Genomic DNA, 23,211 nt, shown 5'->3' on the forward strand with positions numbered 1-23,211 from the left:
ATAAACGCTCCTGAGCCGGGGGCTGTTAGGACTGTTAGGGAAGTCTGAATACTGAGCTCATGTTACAGCGAAAAAGAGAAGCGAGAATACATTAGAAAACAAAAGACTCCAGATCATGTTCAAGCGTTGCGTTTTACACAGAACTTTAGGCCTGAATTCCTCATTTTTATTGTGCAATCATTATATTTTTGGTTTCATCAAACTTGGCCCTCGAACTTGTAAATAAAAAAGGTAGAAAAACTGCAACACAAGTACTTGTTCATTTCTACTCCAGCTTGGGATTTCCCACATCATTTGACCTCTCCACGACAGCAGAACAATCTGCCACCACAGAGGGCCTCCGTCAGGAAGAATCAAAAGGAGGAGACAGTCCGTGGAGTTAGTCATTTATTTTGCTGAGAAGCACTTCAGCACAATACAAGCGGCGGCTCACCTGCACGAGCGGCGGCCTCCAGCGCAGGTTTTTAAGTGGAGCCGGTGCGAAGCTGGCAGAAGGTCCAGAGGGCCTCTTCTTCAGCATCAAGACAACACCTCCAGACTCTGCCCTCAACTTCTCCACCAGGTGCTTTAGCTGCCAGCCCACCTGAACCAGTCAGAGCAAATGTCAGAGAATTGCAGCCTCTAGAGAGCGCTAGCATGAGTAAAGACCTTAAACTTCACGACCCTGAACTTCAGCGTTTAATGAAGCATTTCATGTTCGGTAAGCTGTGAACTGTCATGAAACCTGCGGAAACGGATCCTCCTCTTATACTTGGCCTTGGTTTAGTACTGTCTGAAACAAGCTGTTTATTGGCTTACAGTCAGTTTCATGTCATTCACATCACATTTACACTTACATGATAATAAATATTTTATTAACATCAATGCATTTGCATTTTCATGATTGTAAAATCTGTAAATTTCACTAACAATTATTTGGAGAATGTACATTTAATAAATATATGATATCTACATTAGTGAAAACGTTAAAAAAAAAGTTTTTAGCTCCACCCCATAAAGCCAACTTCCTTCTGATTGGCTGCTCCTGCTAAAAATAGGCATATCTGAACTGCAGGTGGGTGGAGCTTGTGTTTTCATGAGTGTTCACTGTTGTGCAACTAAATATATGACAGAAAGGAAAAAGTCCTGTATGCTGAAAAGTCACAACACTTCAGTTTATACGTAAGACAAAATAAAGAAGATACAACTTGTTGCTTGAAAAAAAAGAGACAGCTGGACTTTGTGAAGTTTGTGAATATGTTTCATCTGTCATCCAAGAAGATTGTTCTACAGCTAATACCTGGGAATCCTATAGTCAAGTGTTGAAGCTACATCCTGCCTCACAGACGTGTGGGATCTTTCCATCTAAGAAAATGACTAAGGCCATTTCCCAAAATGATGAAAAACTTGTGGCTATTCGACTCACCACTGTCTGTTTGTTGACCTGAATGACTTCATCACCAGCGTGAATCCTCTGGGTTTTATCTGCCGGAGACTGAACAGCACACAAAGAGAAGCACAGAGTTTAACAGACTAACATTTCATTGACTGCATGTTTCCATGATCTCTGGTAGTGATGAAGACTTTTAGGAGAGATTTTTTTAAGTCTACAAATGGCACATGAGTGGTGAAGTAGACCCAGAAGCTCACTCACATTCTCTGTTGTTCCCGTGATGACATGAAGCCCATCGTAAGTGGATTTGATGTAAATCCCCTGAAAGATAAAACAGAACCTAAACATGGATCTTCTGCATAAATACACCTCCCACAGTTCCTCTGTAATTCCTCGCTGCAGCGGTGGCGGTGGGGTTTTCCTTTCTGGACCTACATCTGTTTCTGTTTTTGATTCAACGCTGGCTGTGGTTCATGGCGTAGCACTAAAATACCTGTTAGTGATTCTGAGGGGAAGTGGGGTCAGATTGTGGGTTTTTCTTTTTACAGCAGTCAGTACTTATTGGACAGCGGCGTCCCGCTGATAAAGCCCAACGGGGAAATGATCATTTGTGTATTTTCTTTTTTTATTCTATGCCCTTTAAAAAAAGAAAAAAAAAGGAAAAAAAAAATCCTCACCAGTCCCTCCCCAGGCTTGACATTGGTGATGTGGACCTCCTCCAAACAGGACATTTCCCTTTTTGCAGGGTCAGAAGTCGCTTGGACAGTCTTCTCACAGATGCTGTTGAGCGCTTGGGACTGAAAAACAAGACAAAATATACAAATAGGTTCAGCTTGTCCAATGGATGGATACATGCAAGTGTTCACCAAGTGATCAGGCGCCAAGTGTATTACAGTGTGTTATTACACTGCTCACTCTTCTGTCCCATACTGCAACCCCAAAAATTATTTCAAAAGATATCCGATTCAGATTTTATACACTTTTATAAAACTGGAAGCCTTTTTGAAACCACAGGTGTCACCCACCTGGTAGTTATTAAAAGAAATTCCAGGGAAAACATTGTTATTTTGTATAATCAGTGGTTTATAATTATGCATGTACGTGGGTTACATTGATTTTGTGTAGCGGTCATTCATTATATACGTGCGTATTTGTGTAGGTTTGCGATATATACACCTGGGCTTTTCCATCCTCAAAATGGGCCCGAGGTGGTGACTATGCACCTGACTGGTTTGTGTAAATATGAGTTAAAGTCTGTGTTGCCTTATTTAACACCAGTTTTTCATATTGCTGTTGTTGGTTAAACCCCACCCTGCTGCAGAAAAAACATGCGCACATGTAAAAATAGATGTGTTGGTTTGGATTTCATAATTGTAAGACTTACAATTACCATATGAAACAATGTCTAATTACATAAATAATAAAATAATAATAAAAAAATAATGCATTTCATCTGACTGATAACCTTCTGGAATCAAACTCTATACACCAGCTTGTACACTGCATGAGTTTCACGGTTACATTTTAAACGACATCAACTGAATATTTGATTTTATGACTTGTCTTGTGGTTACATTTTAGTGTTTTATAGCTTGTGTAATATCGTGGGACTGAAAACGAAACAAGGTACTTTTTGTCATGCGTTTTCTCTCGAATAAAGAATAAAACATGATTCAAGACAGAAAGCCATTGGCAGCATGGTGGTCTTAGCTTACATCTCCCATGATGACTCTAAAGTGCTCTAAATTTAGTCTGAAATGCTGAATCACCTCCTGCACCAAATCTGCCTGATCCAAAACTCTGACCTTTCAGTGGAAAAGGGAAAGAAAACCACAGATGCAACAGGAGTTGGAAAAGCATCCAAAAAAAGCTCCAAAAACGGACGTGGGGAAGGTGCTTGGTTTTGTTGTACGAGAGAAGAGCTTGAGGCCTCTGCAGAGCGAGAACAGCCTCATATTATCATCACAAATGACCAGACACCCAGGCCTGGAGCGCAGCACCGAGCCCGAGCTCATGGGAAGCAGAGAGCTGACCAGGAAAACACAAACCAACAGGAAATTACAAGTAAACCAGGAAAACATGCTCCTCTGGGGATATAACTGGTCAGCTTCCTGCTGTTTGTTTTTTTCAAATATGGTGAGTTTATTGCTCCCCTTACAAAAACGAAGTAACTTTGCTTCATAAATATTTATCCCATAAAGTACTGGAAATAGAACTAAAAAAATAATGCAAAACCAACGTTATACTTCAGTAGTTTTTAGGACTAAATCTTTAGTTCATGAAAGACACTTTTATTCACATTATACTCGCCCATCTGTCTCCATGAGGATTAAAACAGTGTGTGCATAAAACATCAGGTCCATTTCCAGCCACGTTCTGTTTACTGTAAGCTGAAGCTTTTCTGTCCACTTGTCACTATAAGCCAAGTATGCCCAAGTTAATGTCTTATAGATGTGACGCGTACAGAAAAAGTAGACTCGAACAGTTTTTCCTGTGTAAGAAATTTCCAGAGCCTGGACAAAAGGGTTCATTCACTAAAACATGATTTAATTATCAAATAAAAGACACAGGTTTGTATTGTACCCGTTGAGGGGCTATCAGGAGCCAGAAAAACCCTGATTACTTGCTGTAACAGCCCACAGCTGACAGGGAGCTGGCCTTCTTTAAGGTGACTGAGCTACTGTATAAAGAGAGGTAACACGAGAAACAGGCTATGAGAAGGAAAGTGACTGAACTTCATCCAAGTATGAATCCTGAAACAACAGGAAGTCTTATCTAGGACAGGAAGTGGATGTGCCTGAGCTGAATAAACAAACCTGCAGCTTTAAGAAATATATACACACACACACACACACACACGCACGCACGCACGCACGCACGCACGCACGCACGCACGCACGCACGCACACACCTTCTGCTATGTTCGAACAGAGGAAAGAAAAGCAAAAGCAGCACTCACCACTTCCAGAATCTTTTCCTCCATCTCATAAACTGTGCAGTCCTGGAATTACAGAAAAACACAGAGACTCAGATACCTCAAACACCTGTCCAGACATCTGCTTTATTATCAGCACAACGTGAGTGAAAAAAAGAAGAAAATAAAAAAAAAAAAAATCAGAGAAACAAGGCAGCCACTGTCTTTGGTTTTTTTAATTTTGTGCTTTTATTTTGAAGTGGTGTATGACACAAAAACAACTGATAAGAGTCGGGTAATTGCCCATGCTGGTAAGGAAAACAGAGTCACATGATTAAACTATGTGACCCAATTTAGTATTGCTTCAAAAGCAAATACTGTTCACACTAAATCGAATTAGGTGTCAGGATGGATGAGAAGTTCATGAACACAGATCTGAAGTCTGGAGATCACTGCTTCACCCTCCTCTTCTTTAACTCTTATTCTTACCGTTTTCTGATCAATTTTCTAATATTGTCATTTTTTGAATCATTTGCTAAATAAGGCTTTTTCCACACAACATTCTGGTGCCAAACAACTACAGCTGTGTTTTGCATGGGCTCTCACCTTGACAGTCATACCTTTACTATCAGTTATGGAAAAGAATTAATAGTCATGACGACAGTACATTTATTTTTATGTTGCTTTGTATTAGGAAATAACTTTCAGGTTAATATTACGTTACTGTACAGCAGACAGAATATTTTTATCTTGCTGGTTAAAGAAGTTGTTTGTTTCAGAAAACAGATGCAGTGGAGCATTTTCACATCTGGGGAAAAGGAGAACTTGAAGCTCTGCTCATATCAAATATGGCAGGTTTTCCATTCAGAAGCCAGAACTGTGAGTGTGGCAAACAGACACGGGACGGGAGAAAGGGAATCAGTGGCAAAACAAATATTTGAGAAATGACAGCCTACAGGAGAGTGAAACCAGGAGGCAGGGACGGTGAACGCCTCCCAGAGACACCGAGAGGATTCCTGCTGCGGTCGGAGAAATAACAGTTCCCCGTAAACACGCTGACAGGATGATTGCATGACAGCGCAGCAGGGCGACGCCTCAGAAAGCTCTGCAGACGCATGCAGGGAGGTGGCACGCTGCAGAAAACATTCAAGTGCACAGCTGCTTCAGAATACTTCAATAAATGAAGAGAAATCCAGCTTATTGTAAAATGTGAAGCTCTGAAACAAACTTCTGCGTCCCTAAAGGAAATTATAAAGTTTCAAACTAATGAAACGTCTGGCTGATTTGCAGCTGAAGTATTCTGTCGTTGCATAAAACATGTCTGTACGCCTCAGCTGCATTAATATGGATCATGTTTGAACTTCTCATACAATTAGTTCCCTCATATTTTGTGTGTAACCGAGTGTGACAGCACGACTGCCTCAGGTAGACTCTGCAACGATGTAAAGGGTTACATACAATTCATCACTGATTCATGACTTCATGCGTGGTTGCACAAGACTTTGTATAGAATAGATCCTTAAGCTGTGGATTTAGCATTGACAGAGCTGAGAAAACCTGATTTTTTTCACTTTTCTTTATGGGATAACTGATAGCTGAGAGCAAGGAGATATGAAACAAACTGTTCTGTGAAGCTAATTCCCCTCCTCATGGTAACAGTGAGTGACATTTTTAAAAACTCTTAAGTGGTATTAGTTTATGCTTGTGTATAATTAGGGGCCTGTCACTTTAAATGACAGGTGAATAGCACGTGAGTGGTTGTAGCCAGTTTCTGTTTGTTAGGCTTCACCTCAGGTAAACTTCCCAACTATGTTTTTGCTGTCAGTGCGTTTAGAGCATTTTAATGCAACTTTCTGGCAAATATTATTACTCTGTGTGGTAAAGACATCGAAATTAAGAGAAATTCTCAGATTTTATAATCAAGCCAGCTAGCATTAGCTGATAACTTAGCAATCCACTACCTCAACCAAATGGTCACTTCTGGCTCCAGTAAAGTGAGACTATCAAAATGTGAAACCTGAGGCTTCAAAAGGTGTTCAAAACCAGACATCAGGGGTATGTCCATCTTTTAAATACAGTCTATAGCTTACTCTGTCCCTTAATGACTGTAAAACAGCTTAGATGACATGTTCTTTGGGCAGCAACGTTTAAGGATGGTGCATGAATATACATTGTCACAGAATTTTACACAGAATGTAAAACTTTTAAAATGTATTCAGGACACGAACCTGACATTTCCCACTCTCCATGAACTGGTTTTGTTGCAGTTCCACATCGTGTGCTTTCATTTACATTTTAGTAATAATCTCAAAGTTTCTAAAGTATGAAACATGTCAGGATCTCCATTTCTTGTTTGTTTTGGTTTATTACAGCTATCGGAAGGAGACATGCCATCAAAATGACTTTGTTCATGTATACAGTAGTTATCTGGAGCTTCTTCATGATCATCACCACCACCAACAACAACAGATCCAGAAAATAAACATTTTAGTTCATGACCTCCTTCCTCTCTGTGATGTGTCTGTATGACAAGTCGCTTCACACAGAAAACATCAGAGATCTGTTTCTCTTTTAAGATCTCATGTGGAGATTGGATTTCCCAGAGTGGATCTGTTAATTACTCAGGAAAGCACAGAAACACTGAAGAAAACACAGAGCAGCATCTGAGCGTCACTGACCTTCTGGACGGTGGAGGTGAGCTCCAAACACAGCTGGATGATCTTGCCTTTGGTTGAGGTGAAGTCACTGGCACTCGACAGAGGAGTCCTGGCGAGAAAAGAGAAACTAAATTATAGAATCATGTCAGTGCTGGCAGACAACAAGGCAACGTTTTAAAACGGATTCAAAATACGAGCAGGGCCGCGGACTATTCAATCTTTATTTATACACTACCTCTGATCTTTTACTCATTCACACTGATCAACTGAACAGCCAATGGTTAGCAAGAGAAAAACAGTGAAACAAAACAGCATGCAATGATGAACACTTTAAAATAAATTTAAAAAAAGGACAGAACATCAAATAAATTAATGAAAATGTGACTTTCTGTAAGTTTTCATTAACTTCAGATCATAACAGCTGTTCAAACCCAAACATATCAAGTATGAAAACATTTTGGATGAGATAACTGGATGCAGACTGAATAAGAAGTGGCCCCAGGTGTTTCTGGGTGAGCGAGCTGACACACTTCAGATGTCAGGTGCATTATGGGGCATCCATGTTTGTTTCCAGCTGCTGCAGCCAAGCTGGAATGTGTTTCAAGCTGATACAAGCTGCAAAAAAGCTGAAGGAGTCAAAGCGGCGATGCAGTAAACTGGATCGGCGCTGCAACGAAACACGATACTAAAATAATCAGAATGGAGGGGAGAGTACCACCGCTATCTTAGAAGGAACAAAGTCGTGCACTGAGCTGCACATTATTACTGAACTTCTGACTGACACGTTAATAAAAACAAATGCCATGTTAGTGAAAGTGTTGTGTGAGTAATTATGACATCATGGTATCCAGTTGTTGTTTTTTTATGCTTTTTACGAGATTGCGGTTGTTTTAATTAGCAAATAATGTTTAGTTTTTAACACCAGGATACTCTGAATGCCGCCGTGGTTACCTGTCCAGCCAGGCTAGCAGATTCTTGGCGGTGCCGATCAGTTCGACCACGGCGGTGAGGAATTCATTGGTGGGCTGATTGGAATTTTTGCTGTGGTAGGCGGGGTTCTTCCTGCGCTGCGTCACGGCGCTGCTCAAGTTGTGGTGTGCTGTTCTCATCTTCCCCACCAAAGTCTTCAGGTTGTCCGACTCCACGCCATAGTTCTGTTAAAGAAAGATGAAAGATTCAGTGAAACAAACCTGCTTCTTACTCAATTATTAAGCATAAAGACTACACTTCCCATCAGCACTGTCAATATTTCCTGGCTCGCTAACCTTAGCACAAGTATGCTGCCACAGGAAACTCTGAAAGAGGCACTGCGGAAACGTTACACTGCACAAAGCTGCAGTTTGAGGAGTCCACATTGTGTTTTGCACCTCAAAGTACTTTTTGTTTAAGAACACACAACAATGTTCAGGAATGATTGGAGGGAATTTAGAGATTCCCATGACCCTTGACCACAAACACACCCCGTCTCCCTAAAGAAAACACACACACACACACAAAAACCCCACACACATTCCTGCAAACCAGTCACCATAGCGATTATGCGACTAAAAAATATTCCCCACCACATCAACTTCAAACTAAATGACTCAGAATGAAATGACTCATCAATGCCACGTGCTTAATTAATCAGTTTAATGAATCCGATACCTTTTTGTTTAATTTTATGAGTAAGTGCAGATGTGTTACGTTTATGTTTTACTACATCTGCAGGTCTGAACACGACCTTAGATTCACTTTATCGCCTGCAGCGATTCAGATGTTTGAGGCATCGTGACGCTCAAAGACAAACAAAACATCTGGAGCCAAATCAACGTTCCACCTTGACTGAATGCAGAAAACACATCCTTTGTAACACAACATGACACCTGACCTCACGTTTCAGGCAGAACTTTCAAATCGTGTTAGAAAGGATGTGATCACTAGGCGTCAATTAGAGAAGAGCTCGGGATGATGCCGGGCTGTGATGGAGTGAAATAAGGAGCATTCTTTTAATTTCATCATGATCCAAATAACTATCAAAAGGTTTTTAGAAAGTTCAGGTATTTTAAAACTTTCAGAAAATGACGGCACTGAAGGGAAAGATCTCTAGAAGTATTATAGATCAATCATTGTCTTGCATAGTGTTTCTATGCACAACAAACAAAATTTATAAGGTCATCAAAAACAGAGAAAGTACCCAATCTGCAAAAAATAATTTATAAAATGCAACATAAACCACAAATCTTGCCAACATCTGGATAATTAATATGCCAAACACATCAAAATCTATAGAAAATGTTTAATGTAGCTGTCAATATAAAACAATGCTCTTTTCCTCTTTTCTTCCACATTATTATCCCCAGAGCATCATCTCTGTAGTTTCTTTTTACATTTCTTATTTACGTCTGTTGTGGAACAGAGATGGCTGCCTCCAGTCAATCAGGAGATCTGAGCTGAAACAAAAACATCTTTTTCCCTCAACAGCGGTGAACCCAACTGCAGGCCTCCCTGATCATTGAGTGCATCATGATCGTAACACAAAATCTGGGTCATTAAGAGCCTGTGGCTGCCTAATGTCACTCCAATTATCAGAATAACTCTGTGGTATGTACTGTGGGTTAAAGTCGGGAGAGAAAAGGCCTCTCTTGTTCTGTTAAATGAGCCTCAGTTGAAAACTGATCATGTGACAAGATGCTGGAACAAAACTCTTCCTCTACATGCTGAAAACTGTGTTTGAATGTGTGTGTGTGTCAGGGGAAGGGTGGGGGGGGTCTTTGACAGGTGGGAGGGTCACATCTGTTTCCTGCTCCACCCCAAAACGCAGCAAACTCTGCCTCATGCTGCAAAAAATACCCACAACACATCATTTGACCTTGCTTGAGTGCTGCAGGAAAACGCTCCCTGAAACTTTGGAGCTGTGTGTGCTCTGATCGCAGCATTGATTGGTTAGTTTCAGTGTGATGTCATAACTGTATTTTTCCAGAGGTAAGTGAAAGCATTTCAGAAAATGACACGTCGCTTGTCCCCGTCACATGGCTGAGGGAGGATGTGGGATACAGACTAAAGCTCTGAAATACGTTACTGTCAGTGTCAGGTTGTTCAGCCTTACCACGGGTCAGGAATCGAATAAAGATCAGCTAATTGCAAACACATAGCGTATAAGGAGGGTTTTGACTAGCACTCTTTAAGTTACCTTTCCTTACGACATTCCTAAAGAGCCAAAAGCAGCCCTTCTTGGTGGAAGGCGTAGAGGGAACAAGGAGAATTCAGCAATCCAAAAAGTATTCAAAAAATTTAAACTAGGCTAAAAAAACAAAACAAACAAAACCTCAGAAAAAATAAATAAATAATTTTTTTTTTTTTTAAAGACTTTTCCCTGAAATGTTGGGAGTTTTAGGAATCTTATCTTGGTATTCTGTGTTTTAATGCTTTTCACATTTAAACAAACATTGAAAAGTTCAGTTATAAACAGATGTCTGCGTGTAAATGTCATATTATCAGATAGCAGTCAGACAATCTGACCAACTGTACTGGAGAAAAGTTGATATGGTGGACACAGTAATTTGTAGTTAGTGGAGTTGATAAGTGTCTGTTGTGGTTACTCGTTCTTTTATTGTCACCATTTGTTGGCGGGTACAGCAGAGTGTCAGTCTCCATTTAAAAAAGGCCACTGAATCCCATTCAGGCCAGTCACAACATTAAACCTCAGCACAGACTGTAAATCCTCCTTTTCACCACCACACAGACGTTAGAGCTCATAAACAGCTGACTGAGGGGCTCTGTGTGGGCTTCAAAACTTTAAACGGGTCATACCAAAGACTGCAGCCACCACACAGCCATTATGAAGCCTCAACGTTAGTTTTTCAGGGTCAAGAATTTACCATCTCTTAACGAGGGGGTGGTAAGGTAAGACCACAGACTGGAGGCATCTTCTGAAACATGCAAATGCCATAAAACTGCATTGTTGTCCAGCAGGGGGCGACTACTGTGGTTGATTCTGTTTGCCTATAGATAATTAGGGTAATTAGCCTTTTGTTGTTTTGCAGTACTTTTGCACTACTCTTCAAATGACTTCATGGGCTCAGCCACTAGTTTCAAGTAATACTGATTACAAAATGAAGTGAGTTTTATTAAGTGCAGTTATTATTAAAAGCAGAAAGATGGATTATCCATGATATGCTTTTGACTGACAAGTCATTAGCCAAGATGCGTGTGGTGTCACACTACAGCCCCTGCTCCTCACATCCTGTTTCAAATCACTATACGACTATTAGTGATGTCACAGTGGCTGTTTCCATGTAATACATTGTCTGTGGATAAGAACTGCTAGCTAGCAAGCTACAGTCATAAATATACATAAAACACATGTGCTAATTATGCCAAGTTATAGATTACAAAGAAAAAATATATACCAGAATGGCACTCTCCAAAAATGAAGCATAAAGCTGTCAGGTTGTAGCAGGGATCCATAACAAAATTCAGAAAACTACATTAAAAAGGTCTCAGCAGAGGTCCAGGTGAGACAGTGGGATTAGCAAAGGTTTAAAGTTAACAACGGGACCATGGCTCTGACTTTTAGCCTTGAATGAATAAATTATAATTATTTTTTGCACAGTTTACACATTTTGGTGTTATATTGGGATATTTAGGATGTCCTCTAATGACTACTGAGTCTCCAAGTTAAAATGCAAAATTTTAGCTACCTTACACGTTGACAACCTTTTATTTTAAGGCTAAGTAGACACAGTCGGGTGAGTCAGTCCTTCTAGGTTTGTTGATGGTGCCTGTTTGAGGTTTTAATGCAAATATTAAATATTAGTCTCACTCTCTGTTTAAACAAACTAAGAGAACTTCCAGAAAGTTCACATTCATTAGCTTGTTTTTTGTGTGATTCGCAGATACAGTCTGAATGTCTTTTGCTAACCAACCTACCTGCTAGTTAACTCCACCTTTGTGTCTGGATATGGTTAACCGGCCTTAGCTGGAGTGGCTTTCAGAATAATTTAATTTGAACATCACTACTGCCCTTTCTGTTTTCCTTCCAATATTAACTCTATGATAGATGAACTTTCCTCTTATGACGTTCCCCATGCTGAGTCACCGGATCATTTACTTCTGTCGTCTCTTTGTTTCAAATGTCCACGTGTCATCGGCTCAAGTTACTGATTATTTAATTCATTACTGATTTTCATGCAAAAATGATGTGCTTTTAAACAAAGATTTCTGCTCCTGTTTGACACCTTCTGGAAATTCTCGAAATCATATAAATGTTTGCCGCTGATGTGTTCGAGTGAAAACAGGAATACAGAACTTTTTAGTCACGACCAATTAAACCAAAACTCAGTTCCACTAAAGGCCACAACAGGAGAATCACATTAGGGCCTAACAAACTACTGCTAAACTTTCATTCATTTGTGACATTAAACCTAAAAAAGCCGAAGATAAACTCAGTAGTTTCCTAGAAAACCCCTCTCTTGCTCAGTTTTCAGACTTTCTGAGAAAAACTGTCCAAATATATCAGACGCAGTAGGATTCTGATCACAGCACTGGTCTTATGATTGTTATGATGAACATTGAGCTGTTTTAATGCCCCCTTAGGCAGCGTGTAATGTGCATGGTGGTAGCTGTGGTGCTGTTTTTAAATGCAATGAAAACTTTTATTTAAAAGACACAAATCTTTGCTCTAGAAATTTTTACACGAGGTTTAAAGCACTGCCATCAGTGATGGACAGAAAAGGATCATCTTCTGCTCTGCTGCTGAACTTATAAGCATCAGCCAATGAGTCTAAGCAGAGATTCCCAAACCTCCCTCCTTCCTGGACTCTCCAGACTTTCCAAGGCATTTCCAATCCTGAGTCTCCCCTGGAGTGGGCTCCAAGGAAAAGCCAGATAAACATGACCATGATCTCAATGTGGACAAGTGGCCAAAAATGGATGGAAGCTCAAACTTAGATCCTCCCTTTACGGATTGTGAAATCTAATGACTCAGTTAACTCGAGTGCATGCATCCGCCTACAACATTTTTATGGTTTGTAACACAAGGCAGGTGTTTGTGGGGTCCAGACAACATCTCAGCAGAGTCTCACACAGAGAGAAGCTTTGGCAGTTTCTCATCAGAATCACTAGAAACTGTTTAATTGAACCAGAATTGGAGGTCAACACTGCTAAAGACATATCTCAAAGGACCTGAAACAGGTATATTTAACATGCTGACTCATGAGTGATGACAGCGGACACTGAAATCCACAGTTATATAGTAGAGGAACATTTCTAAACAGGAAAGTATCAGAAGTAAAAAGAGAATTTGGGATTTTCTGATTTCTAACTGACCAGAGCGCAGAGCAGATCCACGGCCTCCAGGATCAGCTCCTGGTGGCCGACCCTTGCCACGCCCAGAGACAGCAGCTCCTGGTGGGACATCCTGAGCAGCTTCTCCCCATCCACCTGCAGCTGTTGGAAGGATGGGATGTACTGCTGCAGGCTGTCATCCAGACCTGAGAGAGACAAAAAGACAATGAAGCACATTTAATGTTCACAGAACAGGTTATTGATGAAATTCACCTTTTTAATTCAGCAAATCTTGGGTTTGAGATTTATTTGAATAAACTGACAAATTCATCAGGGATGCAATAAAATTAGTGTTTTATAACAGAAGTGCTTTTGATCGCTCACATTCCTAGGTTGTATATCATGGATCACCAATCAGCTTGGAGTTCTTAAGGCACACACGCGCACACGCACGCAAGTAAACCAGACAGAGCATCACTTCAGCATCTGAGTTTCAGTGAAAGTCGTCTCTTTATGATCCATTCAGGTTGTACAGCAAACACAGCTGCTGAGTCAACATCGCCTTATTGACTCGATCAGTCACTGTGACAGCCAACAGCCTGGCAGCGTCCTGCCAGCTCACCAAACCACACCTTTTCTTAAATCCATCACCTCGGTCAACCAACCAACAAGCAAACCATTTGTGTCACCTAATAACAGACCAAGAAACACATTCCTGTATAAAGGAATATGTTTCTTTCAATAACTTACTATAACTTACTATTATAACTTACTGTCTATAATCAGAAACCCTGGGTAAATAAAGATGTTCGCGCCAAGCTAAAAGTGCGGACCTCTGCCTTTAACTCCGGGGATGCTGATGCATATAAAGCAGCCAGGTATGACCTCCGTAAGTCCATAAAAAAGGCCAGAAAGGACTACAGGGACAAAATGGAGTCCAGCTACCACAGCTTTGACACCAGGCGACTGTGGAATGGACTGCGCTGCATCACTGACTACAAGAAGGCCAACGCAGTCAGTGTCCAGCCCACTGCATCTCTCGCAGATGAGCTTAACAACTTCTATGCTCGTTTTGATGCAGACAACAGAGAGCAGATCCTCTACCCTCAGGAGGACAGTGAGGCTGCAACTTTAACTCTGAAAACAGAAGCTGTGAGATGGACCTTTAAAAAGGTCAATCCTCACAAAGCTCCAGGACCGGACGGCATCCCAGGCCGGCTACTCAGAGTGTGTGCAGACGAGCTGGCAGAGGTGTTCACCAACATCTTCAACCTCTCCCTGAGGCAGTCAGTGGTCCCCACGTCCCTCAAAGCATCCACCATCATTCCCGTTCCCAAAAAATCAGTGGTCTCCTGTCTGAATGACTACCGTCCTGTTGCACTGACATCCGTCATCATGAAGTGCCTGGAGCGGCTGGTCAAAGGTCACATCTGCTCCTCCCTCCCTGACACACTGGACCCTCTTCAGTTTGCCTATCGGACAAACAGAGCCACAGAGGATGCCATCGCCCTGGCAACACACACCACCCTCACTCACCTGGAGAAAGGGAATACATATGCAAGAATGCTCTTCATCGACTACAGCTCGGCATTTAACACCATCATCCCCTCAAAACTTGCCACGAAGCTCATCGACCTTGGGCTGGGAACACCGATCTGCAGATGGATTCTAAACTTCCTCACAAACAGGCCCCAGGTGGTGAGAGTTGGTAAGCACACTTCCTCATCACTCATCCTTAACACAGGTACGCCACAGGGTTGTGTGCTTAGCCCCCTCCTATATTCCCTGTTCACACACGACTGTGTTGCTAAACATGAGTCCAACATCATCATCAAGTTTGCTGATGACACAACCATCATAGGCCTCATCATAGGTAATGATGAGACGGCCTATAGAGAGGAGGTGATGGCACTGTACGAGTGGTGCCTGGAAAATAACCTGACTCTCAACATCAGCAAAACTAGAGAAATGATAGTGGACTACCGGAAACGACCAGTCAGGGAACACCAGCCCATCCACATCAACGGTGTCAAGGTCGAAAGGGTCAGCAGCTTCAAGTTCCTTGGAGTCAACATCACTGAGGACTTCTCCTGGACCCTTCACACAGACACTGCTATCAGGAAAGCTCGCCAGCGGCTTTACTTCCTGAGGAGGCTGAGGAGGTTTGGCATGAACGCCAGCATCATCTCAAATTTCTACAGGTGTGCAATCGAGAGCTTGCTGACGAGCTGCATCACAGTTTGGTACGGAAGCTGCTCTGCCAGGCCGTAAATCACTACAGAGGGTGGTGAAGGCAGCAGAGCACATCACTGGCACGAGGCTTCCTGCCATTCAGGACATTTATCACCAGCGATGCCTCCGTAAAGCACACAGCATCATCAAGGACCACAGCCACCCAGCACATCAGCTGTTCTCCTTGTTACCATCTGGCAGACGTTACAGGAGTCTGTCTGCTCGGACTACAAGACTTAAAAACAGTTTCTACCATCAAGCCATACGACACATCAACCACAACACTTAAACACACACAACACAGGACTCAGAAGCTACCCTGCAGCTTCACAAGTACTCTGTTTAATCTGCACTGGTCACTTCACTTTATTGTTATTGATATTTATATTTAAAAAGTGCAATACTGTAATTTTCTGCTGCTCATTCCTGTGCAATATCCCATCTGCCCTCCCGTCATATTTCTTTTCAAGATTTTCTTATTTAATCACTAGTGTACATATATTTATATTTATAGATACATATATATTTAGTCATCTTTTCTCTTTTACCATGTCTCTCTAATATTTTGTTCTTTACTATTTTTCTATTTGTTATTTTATTTTATTATATTATATTATATTTATTATATTTTTTCCTACTGTATCATGCTGCTGAGAGACCGCTGCTCGTCAAACACATTTCATTGCGATGTTGACCCTGTGCTAACTTGCATATGACAAATAAAACTGAAAACTGAAACTGAACTGTTTTTTAGTCCTAGACTTTGTTTAATCTATAACAGTTTTGTTTCAAGTATAATGTTTTTCTGATTTTATTTATCCATCTTTACCTACCTGAGTAGCTAAAGATAGCTAGGACAATTTTAATTAGCCCCATTTTGTTTTTTAAAAACAGTCTCTCTGTTACAGTTGCCTCATTTCGTTGTTTATTACAATCTCAACACTTCCTGTATATTTCAAATTAAAAGTCCTATAGCACTTGTAACTGTACAGAAACCCTTCACATCTTAATGAGGCTTTTATTGTGAAACATTTGCAGGAACAACACAATAGTAATTTGATTTGAAGCAATACATTTGACACTTTAAGCAGTAGTTATTAATGCATGACTTATTCTATCACAACAGGGAATATGCAAGAAGAGACCTTTACTGTGAAAGGAGGGAACAGGATGAGACCTTTTCCCACCACATGTGTAGCACAAATTGAATTTCTGGTGTAAATCAATCCTTGACAGCCAACTCAACCACACGCGTGCATGTGAACATCGTTGGGGAGCTCACGTGTATTGAACTCGTAGCACTAATCCTCTGTACCATCGTCACAAATCTACGGCTACTGTCACTGAAAATGTCAAAAATACTCAGATCATCAAACCACAAAGTGCTGGTTCATTTAACATTTAATAGCTCTGCCAGTAGTGGTTAATACGCAGGTTTGCATGCTTAATGGCATCTTTCTCTTTTAATTAAGGATTTTGATCTGTAAGTTACATAAATAAATAAAAGCACAGTTTTTCACATCCTCACTGCAGTCCCTGTGTCATACTGGGCAATATTGGGTCATACCGGGCCACCAATATCCCACTTTCAGTCCCGTGACCTCATGAGACCTCGAGGGAGATGGCGCCCGTTTCAGCGGCGCCACTCTGCACCCAACATTCACCTCTGACCTCTGTGAATGAGTTCAAAGAGTTCTCTTAGCTGGATCAATAAAATGAGCCATCACGCACCAGTTACTGTCTGACACACATGAGCACAGAAAATGTTCGCTGTGGGGTTTTTGGATGCGTTTGGTTGGGAAGAATATGAAAATCTCAATAATGGGAAAATATTAAGCATACGTGCACACACTGTACGCTAAAGAGAATAACTGTCTACAGCAATTTAACAGTTCAACAGCCTCTACAACTGTCTGTCTGCCAGCCTGAAATCCTCCATCTCAAAGTTCAACACCCCACAGCATTGTTTTTGTTCAAAACATTTCAACAAGATTTAAGTTCAGACTTTAATGACCCACAGGAATCCTGCATCATACTAAAAATAAATGTTAGAGTTTTAGCACACAGAGCTTTCGACAAATGGCAGATGATGATGATGTTATGCAGAAGCCGAGCAGCAACTGGCCAACAAAATGTCTGGGAGGGTGAGAAGAAAACAACTGCCCCAGCATGTGGTCATTAAAGAAGCTGCGACTCCTGTTTGTGTTCGGAACGACAGATGGCCCACGCTTTCTCTCTGACAGCAGGGAGGAACATTCTTCCTTAACTAACTGCTGACGGGACACCGAGATCAGCAGACTCTAACACAGAGTTGCACCGAGAATACAGAGCATGTTTGTTTGCTTACTGTTATTACAACGGTAAGATTCGATTTATTTTGGCCTTTATAATAAAGGCCAGAATAAAGACTCCCTGGATTTCAGCAACGTTTGAGGGGGTCTTGGAAGGACTCCAAATCAGGCCCCAGCAGGAGGACACGGGTCGTCTGCTCATCCCCCAACAGGGTAAAATTTAGACCATCTGGGGGAGGGATGGGCAACACTTCAGGACATTCTCAGAGGGCCAGACTTTGAACAACTGACTTAAACATGCTTTGTCTTTCGATCCCCTTCCTATTATTTTGAAAGTTAAGCACTCTCAATTCATCAACCTAAAAGAAAACAAGATACTACTGTGACAGCCTTGAACTTGTATATCGGAGATCTTCACACATTTATTTTGGTTTCTGCTCCAGTTCAGTTGCTCCTGAAAGTTTCTCAATACACCCCAATTGAAACTGTGACCATACTCCCAAACCTTCCTCAGGTATATATCCACAATTCCTACTCCTTCTAGGTTGTAGCGCATCTCCACACTTCAAACTAAACTCCCTCTGCTGTTGGTCAGAGCTGGACAGCAGTTTGCAGTCAGCAGGAATGTGTTGGTGACAGCCGGGATCACATTACTGTCACCCGAGGAAGCCGATAATCTCTCAGCTGCACAGCAGGGTCGGCTAAACGTCACACGGGAGCCAAATCGCCCGCTAATGAAAGCATGATAACAAAAGACTGAGTCTCCCTGCAAAGCAGAGACAACCACCATCATAACATGAGCAAACATGAGCTTCTACACGCGATTCTTCCTGTGATGCAGAAAGATCCTGCTCAGACGGGAAACGTTCGATAGTTTCAGGTCTGAAAACCAATGGCTTAGACAGTTTGCTTAAATTATGGGAGATTAACACGTTAAATAAAGCAGATAAAAGAATAAAAACTCAAGTCCAACATTCAGGTCTGGATCCAATGTTCCCGCAATACATAAAACATCATTAATTTCTGTAGCTGCTGAGACATTTTTATCATTCCTCATCTCAGTGATTGCTCTGTCGGGTTTGGCGCTCAGCCCAAACTCTCGGAAAGCCGTTTCAAACCTCTGACAGGCGCCGAGGATCGAGCAGGATTACCACACTGTAACACTGCTGAGCGCCTTGTGTTGGCGGTTTGGTTGTTTGGTTTGTGAGATGCTTCTCAAGCAGCACGAATAATTAAACACAGCAGACGGTAGCTGTGTGAAAAAGCACCATAAGAAACACTTACTTTAGGAAGAGTTGGAGAGAAAACCCTTGTTTATTCAGTAAATATGGTCTGAAACAGTAGGGAGTAGGGTTATCTCCTGGGTCAAAACTGAACCATACACCATAGAGGTCCATTCATCTCTTACTGAGCACGAAATATTGAAGAAAAATGCTTGTGTCTATGTAAAGAGATTTGGTTGACATCTTGGTTTTCCCCTTTGGTACAAAATGTTTGATAATTATTGCTTTAACATGATCATCTGTAGGTGAGGTCTAAATGAGAACAACATAATTCCCTACTGCATAGGTGGGAAAAAAGCAAGTGTATCTGCACTTTGTTTGTTTTTTTAGTTCATCTAAATTGTACAGACTTGTAATGTGAATGTTTCACAGTGTACTCTGAGCTCAGGTTCACTGATGAATTATTCATAGCCTGTTTCAGAGGATTGATTTCCAAATAGGTGAGAGGAAGGAGGAGGGACAACGACACCGGGAGCAGATCAGCTGCTTCATTCACCGACATTTACAGACAAACAACTGCCAGTGACTCACAGTTCCAAGCCCATCCGAGGCCACGGAACACCTTTTCAAAAGACATGAAGAAACAGTGCACGTATCGAGGGGCATTTCCTTGATGTCCATCAATACGTCCTATGTCAGCTAGAATTGTGTTGTATCATATCGTCTGGGATAATCCCGGTATTCATTTTTAAATGATACAAAAATGTCATATTGTGATACGATTGCTATAGCAACTCCATGAGCTTGTGTTCCCTAGTGCACACAACAATAAAAAGAGCCCAGGCATGTCTGAGAGGAAGTCAGCAGCTGGTGATGTGTGACTCAAATGTGAATAAAAGACTCCGAGCATGGCTGAAGCGCTCGTCAGCTGGGCTCGAAATAACAGGAAACGCAAAAAGTGGATGGAAATTACTGATGTGGTTAAAAAACTCGACCGCAGAACTGTGCAGCTCGTGATGAGCTTCAAGGTCAAGTTATTTTAGTCATTGTTAAACTAAAGTGTGAAGCCAGTTATGTTGTACTTAACATTTCCAGGGAAAATACTGTCTACGCAGCACGGTGGCACGGTGGTTAGCACTGTTGCCGCACAGCAAGAAGGTCCTGAGTTCAATTCCACCATCAGGCCGGGGTCTTTCTGTGTGGAGTTTGCATGGTCTCCCCGTGTTTGCGTGGGTTCCCTCCGGGTACTCCGGCTTCCTCCCACCGTCCAAAGACATGCAGTTTGAGGGGATAGGTTAATTGGATACTCTAAATTGTTACTAGGTGTGAATGTGAGCATGAATGGTTGTCTGTCCCTGTGTGTTGGCCCTGCGACAGACTGGCGACCTGTCCAGGGCGTACCCCGCCTCTCGCCCTATGACAGCTGGGATAGGCTCCAGCGCCCCCGCGACCCTGGAAAGGATAAGCGGAAGCGAATGGATGGATACTGTCTACGCTACTTTTGTGCTTACTCTAGACCCATGCAGTCTTATTTCATCTTTTTTCATTGGAAAAAGATTAGTCATAAATACTGCAAACACTGAACACAGTTTTACTGAATGTTTAGTAGTTTTGTCTGTATCATCAGAAATGCTGTTACAAGTGTTCTTTAAATATACTGTCAACAAAAGAAAACTGTCTTTAACTTTCTGTTTTTAACCTCTGATTTTAAACTTACCTGCTCCGAGTCCACTGCCACCACAGCACAGTTAAAATGAGAGAGAACCATCTCAGTTTTTCCTTTGAAACTTTCGTGTTTGTTGACAGAATAAATTCGGCTTGACATGAAAGGCCGTTAGAGAGCAAAGTGCACAGACACTCTGAACTCTGACATGATTCCTGAATTTCTATATTCACTTTGTTTAGTGTATTTCGCTCTTTTGATGACCATATTTTCAGAAATTTTGATATAATTTACCATTGAGAAATTCACTGAAGAATTGCCATTTTCTAAAATAACTTGAGAACATGGGATAGGCTCCAGCGCCCCCCGCAACCCTGAAAAGGATAAGCGGAAGCGAATGGATGGAACTTGAGAACATTTAATGAAGCCATACAAAGGTTTACATACTGGGATAAGCTTTTCTTTGGTACTGCTGAGTCTTAGAAAACTTGGTCCATTGTATATTTGTACTGGCCCTTGGTAGAAGAAAGAAAGAAAAAAAAAAGCACATTTTCATTAAGTTATACTATTTAGTATCTTTATATGCACCATCCATCCATCCAGAAACACTGTCACTGGTCCGAATCAGCCCGCAGCTGGACCATTTGTTGATGAACTCTTCCTCAACAACGTAAGTGCTAGTCCCAGCGTTTTAAAATGTGTGTTTGTTCTGTTTAATGAGTTCCACTTTTTTTCTCTTATAATGATAATAAAATATTATAATAATTGTGAGAAAAAACTGGAACAGTTTGAAAATCAACCTGCTCCGATGCCCGTGTGTTTCTAAAGGCCCCATTTTCCAAAGTTTACTTTAGTCACAGATGTAAGAAAAGCTTGTTTCTCCATCTTTGACCAGTCACATGTTTGCAGACGACTCTGGGCCTCAGCCTGTCTGTCTCTCAGTTGCTGCTGGGAAACTGTGTGCCGACAGGAAGCAGCAGCTCAGGGTGGGAAAGTTTTCATTGTTACCGTAATGACAAAGCTACACGACAGCCTCAAACCCATGAAAACTAGGAGGTTAATCTTTGATGGGTCATTACTTCATGTGTCTTAATTTTATCTGTCATTTTCTCTGTTATCAATCAAAAGATAGCAGCAGTGCTACGGGCTTGGTGACTAATTTTGCTCTGCAAGATTATGAAAACAAAATAATCCAACAAACTTTGATTCTCCTTGCCACCCTCTCCACCCACACACAGATGCGAGATGAGCTATACAGCCACAAAGCATCAACTAATTTGTGTCAAACTCCGAACAGATAGCCCTAGCATCCCCGCTTCATTCATCCCCATTTATCCATTTTCCTTTGACGTTAAAAGAACAGAATTTCAACTTCAAAAAACATCCCTGTAAAAGACACTTTAAGTTTAATAAAAGGGTAAGACAGCCATGTTTTTAGGGGTTTTCCCCCCAAAATTTTGGATTGACAGACAGCTAAGTTTATGAAGAAACTGTTTAAACAGTTCAGTGTGAAAGACCTCTGACCTCAACCCCCCTCCACACCATCCTGACATCTGACAGGAGGGGTCTCCTTCCACAGCTCTCCAAATCCGATGACGCAATGTTCACACCTACTTCACACCAGGCCTGACCAGCCGTGCAGGGGTGAAAACACTGCTTCACCTTCTACATCCATTTTTCCCTTCTTAGAGCAAATAACGCACTCATTATTAATCAAAATCACTAATAAACATTTTTTTTGGCTGAAGCAACCTTTAGCAGCCTGATACCACATCCTGAAAAAAAGCCTTAAAAAGCAAAGACTGTAATTTGTTCATGAGTAATGTTCAGATGTATTATCATGTCAGTTCTCCTACAGCATCAATATGTGTATCATTAAACATATTTTTTAAAAGATTTCTTGCTGTACTTCCTAAGCTGCAGTGCAGATTGAGTATGACGTTAAAGTGATTGTCAATAAAATAACCACTGTGGGTGTTTACAGAGGTAAACTCGGGAGGTTACAGAGGAGCAAAGTAGAAGTCGATCACTTGACTACTGTTAACTACTAATCGCAGCTTGGCCCGCTTGTCTCGTAAGACTGGTTGTTGCTATGACAACAGAAAAGATGCTCCACACAGAATTCTCAGGCATGGCTAGCAAGTGTTAAAGCAGTGCCTACACGTGGATCATACGTAGCTGAATAGCGTTGTAAATAAGCAAGGTTAGACAGAAGACAGCCTCAGTCCTATGACGCCGTGACTGAGTAAACGAGTGGCTTTATGTAAACAGTCTCAGGGGAAACCAGTCAGCCGTAGCACATAACGCACGTTAACCTGGAGGAAAAGAAAGCTGCTGTGCTGCTGACAGGTAAACTTGGTAGCGCCGAGCGGCCATGGTGCCAAATATTCAGGGACATTTAAAATCAAAGAAACGTTAATTAAAGAACAATAAGGGTCTTAATTACACAAGTAGAATTTATATGGCCAATGATTAACATCCTCTGTCAGACTTTAGACTAAAATTTGACTGTTAGGGAGTATTTATAAGACTCGGTCATCATAAAGTTGGTTATTCTAGCCATCTGAAGCACGGGAGAGAATATCAAAAAAA

At 41.4% G+C, this 23,211-nt stretch overlaps 1 protein-coding gene across 1 annotated transcript in view; it reads right to left on the minus strand.

Moving 5' to 3' along the window:
- cnksr3 (cnksr family member 3) overlaps positions 1-23,211 on the minus strand; it is a 62,474-nt gene that overhangs the window by 27,002 nt on the left and 12,261 nt on the right. The window contains exons 2-9 of the mRNA XM_005452411.4: positions 13,253-13,416; positions 7,895-8,097; positions 6,965-7,052; positions 4,332-4,373; positions 2,050-2,169; positions 1,634-1,693; positions 1,406-1,474; positions 434-583 (exon numbers count right to left, since the gene is read on the minus strand). Of these exons, the coding sequence (XP_005452468.2) occupies positions 434-583; positions 1,406-1,474; positions 1,634-1,693; positions 2,050-2,169; positions 4,332-4,373; positions 6,965-7,052; positions 7,895-8,097; positions 13,253-13,416 (896 nt within the window). The remainder of the gene's footprint in view (positions 1-433; positions 584-1,405; positions 1,475-1,633; positions 1,694-2,049; positions 2,170-4,331; positions 4,374-6,964; positions 7,053-7,894; positions 8,098-13,252; positions 13,417-23,211) is intronic.

Source organism: Oreochromis niloticus, linkage group LG15 (assembly GCF_001858045.2).
Source record: "Oreochromis niloticus isolate F11D_XX linkage group LG15, O_niloticus_UMD_NMBU, whole genome shotgun sequence".
In the NCBI taxonomy this organism is placed as follows: Eukaryota; Metazoa; Chordata; class Actinopteri; order Cichliformes; family Cichlidae; genus Oreochromis; species Oreochromis niloticus.